This window comes from Oncorhynchus gorbuscha, linkage group LG16 (genome assembly GCF_021184085.1).
Source record: "Oncorhynchus gorbuscha isolate QuinsamMale2020 ecotype Even-year linkage group LG16, OgorEven_v1.0, whole genome shotgun sequence".
In the NCBI taxonomy this organism is placed as follows: Eukaryota; Metazoa; Chordata; class Actinopteri; order Salmoniformes; family Salmonidae; genus Oncorhynchus; species Oncorhynchus gorbuscha.
In genome coordinates, this window is record NC_060188.1 from 39,324,613 (window position 1) to 39,345,097 (window position 20,485).

At 42.4% G+C, this 20,485-nt stretch overlaps 2 protein-coding genes across 4 annotated transcripts in view; both read left to right on the plus strand.

The window, feature by feature from the left end:
* Positions 1 to 2,679: 2,679 nt before the first annotated feature.
* On the plus strand, positions 2,680 to 5,837 carry LOC123999705 (prenylcysteine oxidase-like). Its single transcript, XM_046305709.1, has 6 exons — positions 2,680 to 3,073; positions 3,345 to 3,551; positions 3,807 to 3,981; positions 4,144 to 4,355; positions 4,736 to 4,876; positions 5,007 to 5,837. Exons 1-6 carry the CDS (start codon positions 2,965 to 2,967, stop codon positions 5,666 to 5,668), a joined length of 1,506 nt encoding a protein of 501 aa, XP_046161665.1. The 5' UTR covers positions 2,680 to 2,964; the 3' UTR covers positions 5,669 to 5,837.
* A 10,231-nt stretch (positions 5,838 to 16,068) lies between these two features.
* Positions 16,069 to 20,485, plus strand: part of LOC123998637 (CREB3 regulatory factor-like) — a 28,607-nt gene continuing 24,190 nt past the window's right edge. For all 3 annotated transcript variants that reach the window (XM_046303691.1, XM_046303692.1, XM_046303693.1), the window contains exon 1: positions 16,069 to 16,189. The gene's annotated coding sequence lies outside the window, so the exon portion shown is untranslated. The remainder of the gene's footprint in view (positions 16,190 to 20,485) is intronic.

Genomic DNA, 20,485 nt, shown 5'->3' on the forward strand with positions numbered 1-20,485 from the left:
CTGGTCTCACTCACACAGAACTACCCTACGCCTTGACCTCTTTTTCCCCTCTCTCTCCAGATGACATCCTGCGAATAGAGAGGTCTGGCCACCTGACAACCTGCCCGCTCGACTCCATCCCCTCCTCCCTTCTCCAGACCATCTCTGGATACCTTTTCCCATTCCTCACTTCCCTCATCAACTCATCCCTGACCACTGGCTGCGTGGACCACATCTGACTTAAAAATGGACCGAGTTGCTCTCCTCCTTAAGAAACCATCACTTGACTCATCTGACGTCCAAAACTATATACCTGTATCCCTTCTTTCTTTTCTTTCTAAAACACTTGAACATGCTGCCTCTGATCAACTTTCTCATTATCTCTCCCAGAACAATCTTCTTGATCCCTAACCAGTCAGGCTTCACGACAGGTCACTCAACCAAGACTACTCATCTATGTCACGGAGGCTCTCCGCACTGCCAAAGCTGACTCTCTGGTGTCCCCCAGGGTTTGGTTCTAGGCCCTCTCCTCTTCTCTCTATACACCAAGTCACTCAGCTCCATCATATCCTCACATGGGCTGTCCTATCATTGCCATGCGGATGACACACAACTACTCCCCCCCCCCCCGCGCCCCACCCTCCTGACACCCAGGTGGCGACACGCATATATGCATGCCTGGTAGATATCTCAACTTGGATGTCGGCCCACCACCTTAAGCTCAACAAGACGGACCTGCTCTTCCTCCTGGGGAAGGCCTGCCCGCTCAAAGACCTCTCCATCATGGTTGACAACTCCACAGTGTCACCCTCCCTGAGTGCAAAGAACCTTGGCGTGACCCTGGACAACACCCTGTCGTTCTCTGCAAACATCAAAGCAGTGATCCGCTCTTGCAGGTTCATGCTCTACAACATCCATAGAGTACGACCCTACCTCACACAGGAAGCGGAACAGGTCCTAATCAAGGCACCTGTCCTCTTCTGTCTGGACTACTGCAACTCACTGTTGGCTGGGCTTGCCGCTTGTGCCATCAAACCCCTGCAATGAATCCAGAAAGCTTTAGCCAGCCTGGTTTTCAGCCTGGTTATCAACCTTCCCAAGTTCTTTCATGTCACCCCGATCCTCCGCACACTGGCTTCCAGTCGAAGCTCACATCCACTACAAGACCATGGTGCTTACCTACGGAACAGCAAGAGGAACTGCCCCTCCCTACCTTCAGGCTATGCTCAAACCCTACACCCAATCCTACACCTCAAATTTGGTCCAGACCAAAAATCAATGTCCTTGGATGTAGAAATCAAGGCCAGTCTGTCTGTGTGGGACATTGAAATCAAGGCTGGTCCAGACTGCACTAACAAAAAAAGATGTCCAAAAGACCTTGTCGTCAATAAGTGTTTAGTGGAAAACAACATATGGTGCAAAATGTCCTTGCACAGTACCTGTGAATATCCCTCCCTGAAACCATTGAGATTGAGTCCTGTTGACCTTGTGATATCAAGACGTGTGTGACGGGGAGAATCATGCATGTCTTGCAATGTGAGGTACTACATAAGATCACACAGTTGCCATCTCCTCCCACACAGACAGACAACGTGATCAGAGAGCATGCTACTCTGCCAAGGGCCCACTTTTACCTCACAGACGTATTTCAAACAGGAGAGGCACACACCCTCTTTACCCCAAATGGCTGATTGGTAGATCTTGTCCCTTTTGCACCCTACATTTCATGGGAAAATAACATTGAAATGTCTAGATATTGAACTGATTGTTTTTTAAAGGTATGCTTACAATCTGCAATATTTTCATTTGTTCAATGGTCATTTTTAAAAATTAAAGATGTAATTTATATGCAGTGGAAGTGAAAGAACTAAGAAGCGTTTTGTGTAGTTGTATGTGTTTTACTGTAAACCTGTTTGAACAAGCAAACCTTAATCATTTAATAAACCTCGATACAAATAACCAAGCAAATAAACAAACATACCTTCTCCCCCCAAAAATATGGACCACATCCCCAAACACTTCTTCAAAACAGCATGGTCACAAAATGGTTGCTCTCACACAAAAGACTAGTAAAAGCAACGACCCCGCACAGCCTATAAACACAGAACCTCCCCTGAAAGCTTTCGCCTGTTCTGGGATTTATACATTCTACCGGTTCACCACTATTTACACAGGAAACACTGCCCAAAACTAAGGTTACTAGAAATTATTTATATGTACACTAGATGACTGTTAAGGGGTGCTGTGTTGAAGCCACCGCATCTCCAGGTTGCCACTCCCCACATTGTAAAAATATTTCGGAAGCTATAGAAATGAATTCACTAATGTCAACATTCGTTTTGTTACATTTATTCTATTACAGTCATCTTAATGCATACTTTTAAATTATATTATGTAAGCTAAACATAATATATATATAAACATCTTAAAGTATATTTTTTATTACTAATGTTACTGTCCCCACTACAACAATTCAGGGTGTATATGCATCACTTGATACTAGCACGTCCTGTGACTGATAAATAATTGTGTATTTATCGCATAACAATGGTATCCTGGTTCAAATCCCAGCATTTGATTGATACTTTTATTTCAATGAGCACAAAGGAAAACTCGGATAAGATTATACTCATTCAGTTCAATTTTCTTCCCGATGCTGAAGAAGAGGGTGGGGATGCCAAGGATGCTCTCCGTGCAATGCCATTTGTCGAGCTAACAGCCTTTTCCCGATCACGTGGTAATGTTGCCGGATATTTATCCACATCTCGCCAACGGTAAAACCATTCATAATCGTTTTTAAAAAAATCTCAAAATTTCACATACTTTACATGTGTTATTCTATTACGGGGATAATCATATAGTGCCTCATTCGTTTACGATTGATACCTAATTTCATTCGCAAAATTGGCGGATTTGGGCGACAGACAACACATGCAGTGACTCGCTTGGCTGTCGCATCACAGTTCCAGCATCCATTCCTGCATCATGCACTGGTGTCTTCCTTTCCGATTTCTTCTAACATTACTATCGTCAATCTTGGCACTAGGAGACTCTGGATCTGCACAACTTGATGGTACTCCACCTTCAAAAATAGGTAAAGTAGCTAGCTCTATTTTGTCTAGCTAACGTAAGTTAGCTATAGTTTTGCGGACATGTGTGGCTTGCAGTGCTGCTAACGTTAGCTAGCTGGGATTGCTAGCTAACTAATGATAAATTAGCCTAGTAGCTTTCAGGGGGCTATTCAGCCACAGAGAAATGGAGTTGCTACCAAAACTGCCATGTAAATTCCCTGGTTGGGGATGACTTGTTTTTTTGACAGATCATTAAATTGTAGCATACTGATGTGTTTCTTCTGATGTCCGCAGCCATTGTAGGCGCTGGGATAGGCGGGACCGCCACAGCGCATTTTCTAAGGCAGCACTTCGGGCCAGAAGTGCACATTGATGTGTTCGAGAAGGGAACAGTCGGAGGGCGCCTGGCCACAGTCACCGTGAACCATCAGGACTATGAGTCCGGGGGCTCCATTATCCACTCCCTAAACCTGCACATGCAGGACTTTGTCAAGCAACTGGGTGGGTCCATCGCTGTCCCGTTCATATATGGTACATTTTAGTACCACAGCTTTTATCTGTCCAGATCCCTCTGAGAATGTACAAGTGAAGACCACAAAGACATAAAGGTGTTCTGTTCATTGCCATTACATGCACACCAAAGCAGAGGAGAAACAGAGGGTTGTAGGATAATCTTCCATACCCGTAGGCTTACTGCTTTGCTGGTAACTACAGGATGCTGTTCCACCCATCACACTATTCTATTTTTTGTTGCAGGTCTTAAGTATCGTAAGAATGTGGCAGGGAAGACGGCTGTGTTTAACGGGGAAGAGTTCATCCTGGAGGAGACTGACTGGTACCTTCTGGATCTGTTCCGCCTGTGGTGGCGCTATGGCATCAGCTTCATCCGCCTGCAGATGTGGGTGGAGGAGATCATGGAGAAGTTCATGAGGTGAGCGGCAGCAGGGGAAGAGAGCTCAGACAAGACAGACAGGGGAAATCCTTCTCACTGTAAATTGGTTGACTCTTGATTTCAGAGCGCTGTCAAGATATTCAACATGCCTTACATCCCCTATACAATCTGTCTCTCTCCTTTCTGTGTCTATGTGTTCAGGATTTATAAGTACCAGGCCCATGGCTATGCCTTCAGTTCAGTGGAGGAGCTGCTGCACTCTCTGGGCGGGTCAGGGTTCCTGAATATGACTCGCTGCTCTCTCTCTGAGTCTCTGCTGGAGCTGGGGGTGTCACAACGCTTCATTGACGAAGTCATCGCCCCCGTCATGAGGGTCAATTACGGACAGAATATCAGCATCCCAGCTTTTGTCGGTAGGAACTAAGGCCAGGAGGATACCAGTATCGCGATACTCATTAGCATCGTGGCAAGGAAACAAAACACAAAGTGGATTTAACTTCTTTAAGAAAACAGCCCTAATGTTGGAATGTTGAAAACAAACATCCAAGCTATACCACACAATATTCTACATACAGCAGGTTTTTAAAGGACTGAAGAGTAAGGTCTGCTTTGTGTTTTCATTTTTTGCCATGGGAAAAAAATATAGCGATAATGGTGTTGTCGCAGCCTTCGTAGGAACTCGAAGAACATTTGTAGTTGTTGTGTGCCGTTCAGGTCATAACGTTCTGCCAGTCTACCACTGCAGTTGCTCATCATGATCAATCATGTTCACATGTTTTAATCTGTGTTATAGGTGCCGTGTCATTGGCAGGTGCACAGGCCAACCTGTGGGCAGTGGAGGGAGGGAACAAGCTGGTTTGCTCTGGGCTGTTAAAACTGGCTAAGGCCAACGTTATCCAGGCCCAGGTCACAACCATCTCCCCCCATGCAGCTGGTAAGTGACTAAATATAGAATTATGTTTATAACATAGCATTAAGGTGAACTGGCATGTTTTGCAAAACTGCGTTTTAGCACATATTAATTTACTTGCTCTAATCCCATGATTTATTTACCTGAATTGAAGGAGAGTCTACCCAGTACCAGCTCAACTATGCCACTCTGACTGAGAAAGGATCTGAGTTCTATGACATTGTGGTGGTGGCGACTCCCCTGCAGTCCAGTGTGGGCTCAGGTATCTCCTTCCAGGGCTTTGAGCCTCAGCTGCCTGATATTGCTGGTTCCTACCACCACACAGTGGCCTCCATCGTTCACGGCTACCTCAACTGCTCCTACTTTGGCTTCCCAGACCCCAAGCTCTTCCCCTTTGCTAGTGTTCTCACCACAGACTCACCAGGACTCTTCTTCAACAGTGCTGCTAGCATCTGTCCCGTCAACATCAGCACTGGATTCCGCCGCAAGCAGCCTCAGGAGGCTGGTGTTTACAAGGTATTCTCCCCCCAACCCTTAGATAAGCCAGCGCTGAAGACACTGTTCAGGTCCTACTACTCTGTGCAGGTGACAGACTGGCAGGCTTACCCACGTTATGGGAGCACCCAGGAGCTGCCTCCAGTTGTCCTTCACGAGAGCCTGTACTACCTCAATGGCATCGAGTGGGCTGGCAGCGCCATGGAAATGAGCTCAGTGGCAGCCAAAAACATTGCTCTGCTGGCCTACCACCGCTGGAGCAGGCAGCTGGAGATGGTCGACCAGAAAGACCTGATGCACAAGATCAAGACTGAGCTGTGACACGCCAACTCCGCAGACTCAGGCTCCGCCGGCTAGCTGCGGGGATTGTTTCTATGGAACCTTGCTGAAAGATGTTGTAGCATGATGCCTAACCCTAAGGAATTGTGTTTTATTAAGTTACTGCTGCTGGCTGCAATGCAAAATAAAAACATGTTTTAATTTAATGCCACGTTGCATTCCATGAAAAGTGGTTCATTCTCAGCTGTTTGACTTGATATTTCATGGGGCGGCAGGGTAGCCTAGTGGTTAGAGCGTTGGACTAGTAACCGGAAGGTTGCAAGTTCAAATCCCCGGGCTGACAAGGTACAAATCTGTCATTCTGCCCCTGGACAGGCAATTCACTGTTCCTAGGCCGTCATTGAAAATAAGAATTTTTTCTTAACTGACTTACCTAGTTAAATAAAGGTAAAGTTAAATATGTAAATAATATGGACTTTATTCAAGCATTCTGATAATCAAATACAATATGGTTAGAATTGATTTACTTAACTAAACTACTGTCTATAATGCACTGATTAGAGGTCAGTTTTAATAATTGCTTTTATTTCTTCATGAGTTCAAGTAATAACAAACTGATTGTACACGTGTGTTTGCCTGATAAGAAATTCAAATGTTTTGCTCTGTCGTGTCTTATCCTTTTTAAATGCTCAGTTGTCATCTTTACTTCTGTTTTTTTCCCGATTCACTTTCTGATGCACCATATTGCACCATATGGCAATCTAGTTTTAAACTGAGTTTAAAAATCGAACTTCTCTCTGGAAGCAGCTTCTGCTGTTGCTACAGTCATCAACGCTTGAAGCCTGTTGCATAGTTGTTACATAGTTGCATCTCTGCTGCATAGTGACAAATTGGAACATTGTTATCTCTAATGACAAATATAATACTCCTAACTGCATTATTTACACATTACTACATTGTATCAACAATAGGCTACATTATGCATTATGATTCTTGACATAGGCACTTTCATCACGTGACCTGGCTTCCTGATTCGTCTGTAGCTCTCAGAGATATTGTCATTCTCGTGAAGTTAGTCTAATGTAGTTTTAAAACCATGTTCTTAATTTAACAAACAAATCTTAAGACGCAACATGGCTTTTGTCATTCCTATGGTTGTACTGTATTTACACTGTTTTGGTCATTTGTTGAAGGGGTGGTACAATGGTTTAATCTCAAGGGACCAAACTGAATGTCTAGCCTCTATAGTATGGCAGAATTCCTTTTCTAGGTTGCAGGAAATGTAAATGAGTTGACAATGACAAATAGTTTTGGCTAACTGTAGGATTCTATTGCATAATATTGATATTACATCACAAAAAGTTCATGAAATGAGCAAAGTTATTTTTTAAATATTTTTTTAAAATGTAAGTTATTTTTGAAAGTTATTGTTATGGGCAACTTTTTGATCATGTGGTTTTAATCTTCACTTCCGTTGCATTACTGTTTGAATGGCCATGTCTGTGTTTCATCATTGTCTTGCTAGTATGGACTGCAGTTTGCTGATACTTGTAAGTATAACCATGTGACAAAATTCATGGAGGCTTTGCTGTGTATCAACTTGTGTGTTGAAATATTGAAATATTTCAACACACAAAAATATTTTGAAGACAGAGCAGTGACAGACAAGCACACAGTGCCTTCAGAAAGTATTCTTAACCCTTATCCCTTGATTCCATCTTTTGTTGTGTTACAGCCTGAATTCAAAATAGATTAAAACAAAAACAAATCCCACCCCATCTACACCCTATACTGACAAAGTGAAAAGAGGTTTTTAGAAAGGTTTGCAAATGTATTGAAAATTAAATACAGAAATATATAATTTACAAATTGTATTCACACCTCTTCGCTATGACATTCCAATTGAGCTCAGGTGCATACAATTTCCTTTGATCATCCTTGAGATGTCGCTACAACTTGATTGGAGTCCACCTTGGGCCAATTCAATTGTTTGGACATGATTTAGAAAGAACCACCTGTCTATATACAGTAAGGTCCCACAGTTGACAGTGCATGTCGGAAAGTGTAATGTTTTCCTACTACAGAATAGTAGGCTGAAACACAGCCAATACAATAGGTGGCGGCATGCACCTATAATATTTGTTTGCGGACTGCCATAAAACCAAAGAAGAAAAATAAGAAGTGCATGTCAGAGCAGAAACTATGCAAGCAAGCAAGAAGGACCTTGGTCAGGGAGTTGACCAAGAACCCAATGACCACTGAAATGGTAGAACCTGCCAGAAGGACAACAGTTTCTACAGCTCTTCACCAATCTGGGCTTTATGGGAGAGTGGCCAGACGGAAGCCACTCATGAGAAAAAGGCACGTGAGGGCATGCCTGGAGTTTGAAAAAATGCACGTGAAAGACGGAGCATAAAGCAAAAGATTCTGGTCTGATGAGACAAAAATGTAACTCTTTGGTCTGGAGAAAACCAGGCACAGCTCATCACCCGTCTGACACCAAATCAAATTTTATTTGTCACATACACATGGTTAGCAGATGTTAAATGCGAGTGTAGCGAAATGCTTGTGCTTCTAGTTCCGACAATGCAGTGATAACCAACAAGTAATCTAACTAACAATTCCAAAAGTACTGTCTTATACACAGTGTAAGGGGATAAGGAACATGTACATAAGGATATATGAATGAGTGATGGTACAGAGCAGCATACAGTAGATGGTATCGAGTACAGTATATACATATGAGATGAGTGTGTAGACAAAGTGGCATAGTTAAAGTGGCTAGTGATACATGTGTTACATAAGGATGCAGTCGATGATGTAGAGTACAGTATATACATATGCATATGAGATGAATAATGTAGGGTAAGTAACATTATATAAGGTAGCATTGTTTAAAGTGGCTAGTGATATATTTACATAATTTCCCATCAATTCCCATTATTAAAATGGCTAGAGTTGGGTCAGTGTCAATGACAGTGTGTTGGCAGCAGCCACTCAATGTTAGTGGTGGCTGTTTAACAGTCTGATGGCCTTGAGATAGAAGCTGTTTTTCAGTCTCTCGGTCCCAGCTTTGATGCACCTGTACTGACCTCGCCTTCTGGATGATAGCGGGGTGAACAGGCAGTGGTTCGGGTGGTTGATGTCCTTGATGATCTTTATGGCCTTCCTGTAACAACGGGTGGTGTAGGTGTCCTGGAGGGCAGGTAGTTTGCCCCCGGTGATGCGTTGTGCAGTCCTCACTACCCTCTGGAGAGCCTTACGGTTGAGGGCGGAGCAGTTGCCGTACCAGGCGGTGATACAGCCCGCCAGGATGCTCTCGATTGTGCATCTGTAGAAGTTTGTGAGTGCTTTTGGTGACAAGCCGAATTTCTTCAGCCTCCTGAGGTTGAATAGGCGCTGCTGCGCCTTCTTCACGACGCTGTCAGTGTGAGTGGACCAATTCAGTTTGTCTGTGATGTGTATGCCGAGGAACTTAAAACTAGCTACCCTCTCCACTACTGTTCCATCGATGTGGATAGGGGGTGTTCCCTCTGCTGTTTCCTGAAGTCCACAATCATCTCCTTAGTTTTGTTGACGTTGAGTGTGAGGTTATTTTCCTGACACCACACTCCGAGGGCCCTCACCTCCTCCCTGTAGGCCGTCTCGTCGTTGTTGGTAATCAAGCATACCACTGTTGTGTCGTCCGCAAACTTGATGATTGAGTTGGAGGCGTGCGTGGCCACGCAGTCGTGGGTGAACAGGGAGTACAGGAGAGGGCTCAGAACGCACCCTTGTGGGGCCCCGTGTTGAGGATCAGCGGGGAGGAGATGTTGTTGCCTACCCTCACCACCTGGGGGCGGCCCGTCAGGAAGTCCAGTACCCAGTTGCACAGGGCGGGGTCGAGACCCAGGGTCTCGAGCTTGATGACGAGCTTGGAGGGTACTATGGTGTTGAATGCCGAGCTGTAGTCGATGAACAGCATTCTCACATAGGTATTCCTCTTGTCCAGGTGGGTTAGGGCAGTGTGCAGTGTGGTTGAGATTGCATCGTCTGTGGACCTATTTGGGCGGTAAGCAAATTGGAGTGGGTCTAGGGTGTCAGGTAGGGTGGAGGTGATATGGTCCTTGACTAGTCTCTCAAAGCACTTCATGATGACGGAAGTGAGTGCTACGGGCGGTAGTCGTTTAGCTCAGTTACCTTAGCTTTCTTGGGAACAGGAACAATGGTGGCCCTCTTGAAGCATGTGGGAACAGCAGACTGGTATAGGGATTGATTGAATATGTCCGTAAACACACCGGCCAGCTGGTCTGCGCATGCTCTGAGGCGCGGCTGGGGATGCCGTCTGGGCCTGCAGCCTTGCGAGGGTTAACACGTTTAAATGTCTTACTCACCTCGGCTGCAGTGAAGGAGAGACCGCATGTTTCCGTTGCAGGCCGTGTCAGTGGCACTGTATTGTCCTCAAAGCGGGCAAAAAAGTTATTTAGTCTGCCTGGGAGCAAGACATCCTGGTCCGTGACTGGGCTGGATTTCATCTTGTAGTCCGTGATTGACTGTAGACCCTGCCACATGCCTCTTGTGTCTGAGCCATTGAATTGAGATTCCACTTTGTCTCTGTACTGACGCTTAGCTTGTTTAATAGCCTTGCGGAGGGAATAGCTGCACTGTTTGTATTCAGTCATGTTGCCAGACACCTTGCCCTGATTAAAAGCAGTGGTTCGCGCTTTCAGTTTCACGCGAATGCTGCCATCAATCCACGGTTTCTGGTTAGGGAATGTTTTTATCGTTGCTATGGGAACGACATCACCATCCCTACCGTGAAGCAAAGTGGTGGCAGTATCATGCTATGGGGATATTTTTAGGCGGCAGGAACGGGGAAACTGGTAAGGATAGAGGGAACAATGAATGGAATCAAATACAGGCACGTCCTTGATGAGAACCTGCTTCAGAGTGCAAACGACCTTAGACTTGGGTGGTAATTTGATGTACGTTCCAACAGGACAATGACCTCAAGCATACAGCCAAAGCATCACTGGAATGGCTTCAGAACAAGAATGTAAAAGCCATTGAGTGGCCCAGCCAAAGCCCAGACTGGAATCCCATTGAAAATCTGTGGAAAGACTTGAAGAATTCTGTTCACTGCTACTCCCTATCTAACTTAAAAGAGCTTGAGAAAATCTACAAGGAAGAATGGGAGTAAATCCCCAAATCCAGATGTGCATACCCAAGATGACTCAAAGCTGTAATCACCGCCAATGGTGCTTCTACAAAGTATAGACTCAGGGGTGTGAATACTATTTCTGTATTTCATTTTCAATACATTTGAAAACATGTTTTCACTTTTTCATTATGGGGTATTGTGTGCGGATGGGTGAAGGGGGGAATCAATTTAATACATTTTGAATACACAACTAAATGTGGACTAAGTTAAGGGGTATGAATACTTTCTGAAGGTGTGCAATATTGTTCCACTTGTATGCATTAAGAGGCAGTAAATACCAGATATCATATGTATTCATTGGTTCACGTTTTAGTAATTTATCAGACGCTCTTATCCAGAGTGACTTACGGGAGCAATTGGGTTTACGGGCCTTGCTCAAGGGCACATATTTTTCACCTAGTCTGCTCTTTTAATCAGCAACATTTTGGTTACTGGCCCAACGCTCTTTAACCACTAGGCTACTTGTTACCCATAGCTCTGCCAAGAATGCGAAAGAAACAGAAAAGTCTTTTGTATACAAGTGTGTGTGAGAAACTAGTGTGATTCACAAGAGGATCAAACTGGGGACCTTTGTCCTGAAACTGTGAGGAAATGCAAGGAGCTCAGTAAGCCACATATTTGTTACAAATCCCCTTCTTTATTTGGGGGTCTGTTCAACTTGCGCAACAAGGTAGTACTTATGAGTACCTGTTCACTGTGCCTGTTTGGCCTGTATTCATATTTTACAGATATCACCACTTAAACCTTGTAGCCTAATGAATCCACTCTTGCCAGTTATCAGTGTTTTGATGGATCAGTAAGGGTCTCTGTGCTTCCGAAACAAATGCCAGAGAGTGGGCTTTTAGTTGCTCTCTCTCTCTCCCCTGGCAACTATGACAGCTGGACTGATTATAGTACAGTAAGATTCATGCAGGTGGACCCAGGAAACACAAGAAACAAACGGCAGCCAGTTCTCTTCACTTTGGATTGTCTGATGCATCTATTTAACTTAGAAAAACGTTGATAAATATTGAGCTTGTGGAGCTGCCTATGTCTGTGTGTTACTGAGCCTTGTGTTAATGAACCAGCTGACGACAGCAGCTGACCACAACATTGAAGGAAAATGTAGAAAACAAGCACAGTGCATTGTCTCCTCAATAACATTTTTATTTTTTTATTTTTTAATTTCACCTTTATTTAACCAGGTAAGCTAGTTGAGAACAGGTTCCCATTTGCAACTGCGACCTGGCCAAGATAAAGCATAGCAGTGTGAACAGACAACACAGAGTTACACATGGAGTAAACAATTAACAAGTCAATAACACAGAGAAAAAAAAGGGAGTCTATATACATTGTGTGCAAAAGGCATGAGGAGGTAGGCGAATAATTACAATATTGCAGATTAACACTGGAGTGATAAATGATCAGATGATCATGTACAGGTAGAGATATTGGTGTGCAAAAGAGCAGAAAAGTAAATGAATAAAAACTGTGGGAATGAGGTAGGTGAAAATGGGTGTGCTATTTACCAATAGATTATGTACAGCTGCAGCGATCGGTTAGCTGCTCAGCTAGCTGACTGTTTGAAGTTGGTGAGGGAGATAAAAGTCTCCCTCACCAACTGTTTGTATGGCATTGAAGCTCGATTGGAGGTTAGATAGCACAGTGTCCAATGCGGGCCGAAAGTGTATACAATGGTGTCGTCTGCGTAGAGGTGGATCAGGGAATCGCCCGCAGCAAGAGCAACATCATTGATATATACAGAGAAAAGAGTCGGCCCGAGAATTGAACCCTGTGGCACCCCCATAGAGACTGCCAGAGGACCGGACAACATGCCCTCCGATTTGACACACTGAACTCTGTCTGCAAAGTAATTGGTGAACCAGGCAAGGCAGTCATCCGAAAAACCGAGGCTACTGAGTCTGCCGATAAGAATATGGTGATTGATAGAGTCGAAAGCCTTGGCAAGGTCGATGAAGACGGCTGCACAGTACTGTCTTTTATCGATGGCGGTTATGATGTCGTTTAGTACCTTGAGTGTGGCTGAGGTGCACCCGTGACCGGCTCGGAAACCGGATTACATAGCGGAGAAGGTACGGTGGGATTCGAGATGGTCAGTCACCTGTTTGTTGACTTGGCTTTCGAAGACCTTAGATAGGCAGGGCAGGATTGATATAGGTCTGTAACAGTTTGGGTCCAGGGTGTCACCCCCTTTGAAGAGGGGGATGACTGCGGCAGCTTTCCAGTCCTTGGGGATCTCAGACGATCTCAGACGATTTGGGGAATTCATAAAAAATGTATCCTTTATTTAATAAGGTAATGAATATACTGCAATGGCTTGCAAGATGGAACTCTGCTCAGCCTGTAAGTCCCTCAGCAGCATCTAGTGATGCTGTTTTGGAATCTACACGTGTGTAGGAATCTGAAAACGAGGAGGCAAGTAGTTGAGATACAAAGTGTCATTCGAAGTGAAAGTGTATTCATTTTATTTCTTACTGCTGAGTAATAGTCTCTTCTACAGAGAGAGCGAGAGAGTGAGCTGGCTTGTGTCCTGGGAGCGCAGGCAGATCTAAGCAGGATGTGCACTACGGAGTTCTCCAGACTAGCCCTGAGTTCAGACCCTCCCACAGATGGAATCCTTGGCTTAGTTTATATTTATTTTTAATAACCGACATAGTTACTATCCCTTTTTGGGAAAATGCTTTTTGAATATATAATATAGGACCTTTAGTCATGGTTGAACACACATTACCTTGTTCATCCTATCAGATTTAAGTTTTTCTCAGAACTCATGTTGTATTGTGTAATTATTTGACCAAACTTGTCTGTTACAATGAACATGTGTAGTTGCCACAAAAAAATATAATATAATATATAATAATAATATAATAATATATAATATATATAATATAATAATAATAATATATGCCATTTAGCAGACGCTTTTATCCAAAGCGACTTACAGTCATGTGTGCATACATTCTACGTATGGGTGGTCCCGGGGATCGAACCCACTACCCTGCGTTACAAGCGCCATGCTCTACCAACTGAGCTACAGAAGGACCACTTGCCAAGGCAAAAAACACTTTGTGATGTTTTTTTGTGCTGTACGTTTTTGGGGACCTCCTATGTAGAAACACAACGTGCCCAAGCACTTCCTGTAAGGCAGTATGGGAGACTGGGGCTAAATGTAACATTTTTTGCATTTAGCTTATTTATGAAAAGATTGTTTGAGTTAGATTAATAATATACATACAAACAGGGTTGGATAGGTTACTTTCTAAATGCAATCCGTTACAGTTACTAGTTACCTGTCCAAAATTGTAATCAGTAAATTAACTTTTGGATTACCCAAACTGATTACATTCAGTTACTTTTAGATTACTTTCCCCTTAAGAAGCATTAGAAGAAGTCAAAAATGTACAGTACCAGTCAAAGGTTTGGACACACCTACTCATTCAAGGGTTTTTCTTTATTTTTACTATTTTCTACATTGTAGAATAATAGTGAAGACATCAGCACTATGAAATAGCACATGTAGAATCACGTAGTAAGAAAAAAAGTGTTAAACAAATCAAAGTATATTTTACATTTGAGATTTTTCAAAGTAGCCACCCTTTGCCCTGATGACAGCTTTGCACACTCTTGGCATTCTCTCAACCAGCTTCATGAAGAATGCTTTTCCAACAGTCTTGAAGGAGTTCCCACATATGCTGAGCACTTGTAGGATGCTTTTCCTTCACTCTGTGGTCAAACTCATCATCTGATGCAGCACTCCGTCACTCTCCTTCTTGGTCAAATGGCCCTTACACAGCCTGGAGGTGTGTTGAGTCATTGTCCTGTTGAAAAACAAATGATAGTTCCACTAAGCGCAAACCAGATGGGATGGCGTATCGCTGCAGAATGGTGTGGTAGCCATGCTGGTTAAGTGCGCCTTGAATTCTAAATAAATTAAAAAATTAAAATAAATTCAACCAAGAGTGGCTGAAGTGAAATGTTACTATTGTTAAATGTAACAGGCTGCAATATTAAATGTAATACCATCTTCAATGGTAAAAAATGTTATGACTTGAAACTGATATTTGGATGAAAACACACAAAACTGATAACAACAAAAAATGTTGATCTTTTAGGCATTGACCGAAGACGGAGTAGCGAAAATGTTAATACTTCACTTTAGGCCTAAAATGTATTTATGGGTACTCCTAAAAACTTCTCAGCTATGTAAAGACACTAGTCAAGCATTAGCAAATTGAATAACAGCTTTCTAGGTGGTTTCTTATTTTAATTATTTAACTTTTACAACTGACCCGGTAATATGGTGAGGTGCAGCAAAGAAAGACCAAGGCAAAGTTGCAGCCTGATCAAAACAAAGCAGCACATGTTTCCCTTAATTGCACACACAGACCTTACATCACCAACATGCATAATAGTCTTTCATGGTGGAGGGTTGATGAGAAATTGACTACTTCTCTTGCAGAAACATTTCTGTGTTGAAAATGCCTAACCACTTTTATAATCTATTTGCATACACTTCAAACAGACATAGATACCCCACCAGATACCCCACTATGGGTTTCTTCACTGTACCCAAACCAAAAACAGGTTTAATGCGCCGCTCAGTTATATAGCGAGCCATGTCATAGTGGAATACTCTGCCACCAGAGGTTACTCAGGTCACTCGGGCAAAAAGAAAGTTTAGCTTTAAAAAGCAGATTTAAAAAACATATTGTATCACAGCGCCCCTCTCTTAAGATCATATTTAACTGTATATAATACTATGAATATGCACATATGAATAGTGTGTAAATAGAATTCCAATATATAACTTTCCCGGTTTATAACTGTTTTGTACCTCTTTGTCATGTATTTGTATGTTTTATGTGAAGTTAACCTAGTCTGTGTGATTTTCCCCAAGAGGTAACAATAGTCAAATCACAGTACATAAGAGATAGTATTATGACAGATCCAATCAAAGATGGTATTTATAGTCTTTAATTTGTGAACCCTTATGAAACACGACTTGGGTTTCTTGCCAAATAACTGTAACCTAGGGCTTTTGGAAAAAAATATGATAAAAAATGTCTGGATAACTGTATTATAGCATATGAAGTGTGTGCTATGCCATCCGTGGTGTGCAGTAGCATACTGTTAGGTATGTACAATGTTTTGGGTCAATCCTAAAGCCCTGCTGCGATTGGTCCGTGAAGGACCACATGACTAGCAAGTCACGCGCTTTCCAGGAACCCGTCAGGAAGAAGATAAACAAAACAAATGCAAGAGGAAGGCAGCGTGGACTCCATTGAAATGGCTTTATTATTGCTCAGATAGGATTAAACACGAAGCGAAACACGACACCAAACTTTCACATGGGGTTTCTAACGGTGAGTTGAACGTTTTTCAAACCATTTGAAAACTTTGCATCATGTTTTTTCGCCGGATTCTTCTCACCTCTTGGTAAGCTAACGTTAGCTAGTTGTATCTGCTGCTGTGAGAGGGGCGGGACGGAGGCCATACTGTAGTTGGTAGGGAACTAGATTGAGCTTGTTTCGTGTGAAATCCTGGTGAACTAAAACCGCTTACCTATTTAAAAAAAAAAAAATGAATCACGAATAGGTACTATATGTGCAGGAGCATTGTAGCTCGTTATAAGAGTTTTATTTTACAAAATATTTTTGGGGGTGTTTACAAGCCACAGCCAGTGTGCTGATAGAGAGAGATCGAGAACATTCTAGGTAAACTGAGTAGAGAAAAAAAATCCAACAGTTGACAGATTGGTTTTTCGGGGATTTGAAGGCGTCAACTAGTCCGGACAGTTCGTCAATGCTTAGCGAGCTACTTTTGTTCAGTTACCGAGTTCTCCGTGTCGTGTTTTTATGTTGACTATATGACAAATCTAGACATGCGTGTCTTCTGTAAGATTATAATAAGAGGATAACATAGACTTCCGTAAAATTACCCCCTATGCGAATTCTACGTGTCATGGGGTCATTTTGCATGTATTTAATTAGTTATTTAGGCCACACAAACGATGCTTTGAATTGTTTGTTTTCTGTCTCAACCTAGTTATATTGAGATGGGCTATGTTTTTCTCTGAAGTATCTCCTACGATTGACATAAATGTGGACCATTCGCGCATATTTTAAGGCGGGCTATGACTGCATTTTGACCAATAGGACTGTAAGATTGCGTGGGCGTTGGCCCAAGTAGGACGTTGGTTTGACGTTGCATTTGTTTTTGTGTCAGGGTCGGTGTAGAGTGTTAGTGGGTCAGCCTACATAAAAAAAAATCCGATTATTTATTGTAGTTTTTACGGTTTATATATCTACTAGCCTGTATATTATATATATATTTGGCCATATGTTTCTCTGAAAGTCAGATTTTGCCGAGGTATTCATTATGCTATGTAGCTAGGTCCTCATCGCCTGTAACGCTAGACAGCAATCGGGGCTTTAATCTAGTTTATAGGTGATAGATGTGAATACTTTAAACTTTTTTCTGCGTATGTGATCGATTTGCCACCATAAACTTAGGGGTGGCCAGCGTTACAAATTAGATGCAGAATGCGATGCGTGCTGAGAATACCACACACATCTTTGCCTTGGATCTTTGCTCACCTTTAACATTACCTTCAATATTAGCAAAATAATATGGAACTTGGACATACTTAGCAGTGCTAGATCTATATTTTTTTTGTGCACTGCAAAGGGGCACAGGGGAGGACCCTGTGTTTCTAGAATACTCCTATCCTGGCATCATTTTTTAATATATTTTTTAACATATGTCAATATGCTTATATCAAATACACTTTTATTAGGCACATGCACTGAATACAACAAGTGTAGACCTTACAGTGAAATGGTTACTTACGAGCCCCTAACCAACAATGCGGTTCAAAATATATATTAATATTAATATAATATATTCATAATATTGCCTAAGAAATAAAGAGCAGCAGTAAAATAACAATAGCAAGACTATACAGGGGGGGTACCGGTACAGAATCAATGTGTGAGGGCACTGGTTAGTTGAGGTAATGTGTACATGTAGGTAGTTATTAAAGTGATGATGCATAGATGATAACAACAGAGAGTAGCATAGGTGTAAATGCATAGGTGCAATGCAAATAGTCTATATGATCGGTTCTTCCTGTTGACAACCAAAGCCACAATCAGGTTTCACGTTGAGGCCACAGAGATAACGGCCTGTCTGCTTTACAGTTAGATTCATCCTGTGCAATTTCAGTTATGAAAATGTGGTAGCCATCAAGAACCGAATGTGAGGTATTCTTAACATGGTCTAGGTAGTATAGTACATATTGGTTGTTTTATGTGGTGTCATATTACTGGATACTGGTATGAAAGCAGGCAATGAAACATTGCAGCATGCCTGAGTTGGTCCTGTAGGCAGGTATCACACTGTGGTATCCAAAACAGGGTGAACTATGAGAGAGCATTCATATGATATCACATGCATTTCACTCTAAGGTCTACACCTGTTTTATTCAGGGCATTTGACTACATTTACATTACATTTAAGTCATTTAGCAGATGCTCTTATCCAGAGCGACGTACAAATTGGTGCATTCACCTTATGACATCCAGTGGAACAGCCACTTTACAATAGTGCATCTAAATCTTTTAAGGGGGGGGGGGGGGGGTGAGAAGGATTACTTTATCCTATCATTGGTATTCCTTAAAGAGGTGGGGTTTCAGGTGTCTCCGGAAGGTGGTGATTGACTCTGCTGTCCTGGCGTCGTGAGGGAGTTTGTTCCACCATTGGGGGGGCCAGAGCAGCGAACAGTTTTGACTGGGCTGAGCGGGAACTGTACTTCCTCAGTGGTAGGGAGGCGAGCAGGCCAGAGGTGGATGAACGCAGTGCCCTTGTTTGGGTGTAGGGCCTGATCAGAGCCTGGAGGTACTGAGGAGCCGTTCCCCTCACAGCTCCGTAGGCAAGCACCATGGTCTTGTAGCGGATGCGAGCTTCAACTGGAAGCCAGTGGAGAGAGCGGAGGAGCGGGGTGACGTGAGAGAACTTGGGAAGTTTGAAGAGGTCGGACGATTATTGGAGTACCAAAAAAGGCCGATACCGATTAATCGGCGAATTTTATATTTTGTAATAATGACAATTACAACAATACTGAATGAACACTTACTTTAACTTAATATAATACATCAATAAAATAAATTTAGACTAAAATAAATAATGAAAATTTTCAATTTGGTTTAAATAATGAAAAAACAAAGTGTTGGAGAAGAAAGTAAAAGTGCCATGTAAGAAAGCAAACGTTTAAGTTCCTTGCTCAGAACATGAGAACATATGAAGCTGGTGGTTCCTTTTAACATGAGTCTTCAATATTCCCAGGTAAGAAGTTTTAGGTTGTAGTTATTATAGGACTATTGATCTCTCTACCATTTGTATTTCATTAACCTTTGACTATTGGATGTTCTTATAGGCACTTTAGTATTGCCAATGTAACAGTATAGCTTCCATCCCTCTTCTCGCTCCTATCTGGACTCGAACCAGGAACACAGCGACAACAGCCACCCTCGAAGCAGCGTTACCCATGCAGAGCAAGGGGAATAGCTACTCTAAGTCTCAGAGTGAGTGATGTTTGAAAACGCTATTAGCACGCACCCTGCTAACTAGCTAGCCATTTCACATCGGTTACACCAGCCTAATCTCGGGAGTTGATTGGCTTGAAGCACAGCGACGAGCTTCTGGCAACACGCAGGAAAGTGCTGTTTGAATGAATGCTTACAAGCCTGCTGCTGCCTACCACCGCTCAGTCAGACTGCTCTATCAAATCATAGACTTAATTATAACATAACACACAGAAATACGAGCCGTAGGTCATTTAATATGGTCGAATCCGGAAACTATCATCTCGAAAACAAGACATTTATTCTTTCAGTGAAATACGGAACTGTTCCGTATTTTATCTAACGGGTGGCATCCATAAATCTAAATATTCCTGTTACATTGCACAACCTTCAATGTTATGTCATGATTACGTAAAATTCTGGCAAATTAACTGTTAAGTTAACTGTAAGTTTGCAAGATTGAATCCCCCTAGGTGACAAGTTAAAAATCTGTCGTTCTGTCCCTGAATGAGGCAGTTAACCCACTGTTCCTAGGCCATCATTGAAAATAAGAATATGTTCTTAACTGACTTGCCTAGTTAAATAAAGATTTAAATACATTTATAATTTTTTTTTTTAAAATAGGCCAAATCGGTGTCCAAAAATACAGATTTACGATTGTTATGAGAATTTGAAATCAGCCCTAATTAATCGACCATTCCGATTAATCGGTCGACCTCTACATTTGACAAATAACATTTGATTTGATTTGACGTGCTCTATGATTTGCCCTTTCTGAGAATGGTGTCATGTTCAGTGTTTCCCCTAGATTTTCTTTTATCGACATAGGTGGCAAAGTTAGCATGCAGGGGTTAATGGACGTGGCCAATGGCGTGGTCTAACACTTACAATTTTTAAACAAACAAAATGTTGCTGTTTTTAAAGCTAATTTCTTGCAATTAGTGACTTGAACATGATAACAAAATCATTGGGGGCCCAATGCCATAACAATTTTGGGAATATAAGATTTCCCTTACTGTCTAGTTTTTATTTTGGTTTTTATACTGAGCAAAAAATTATACTGCAACATACCAATGT

Coding starts and splice junctions, on each gene's coding strand:
- LOC123999705 (XM_046305709.1), top strand. CDS start 2,965: ATGCACTGGTGTCTTCCTTTCCGATTTCTTCTAACATTACTATCGTCA. Junction 3,552..3,806: donor GGACTTTGTCAAGCAACTGG/GTGGGTCCATCG, acceptor TTTTTGTTGCAG/GTCTTAAGTATCGTAAGAAT. Junction 4,877..5,006: donor CATCTCCCCCCATGCAGCTG/GTAAGTGACTAA, acceptor CCTGAATTGAAG/GAGAGTCTACCCAGTACCAG.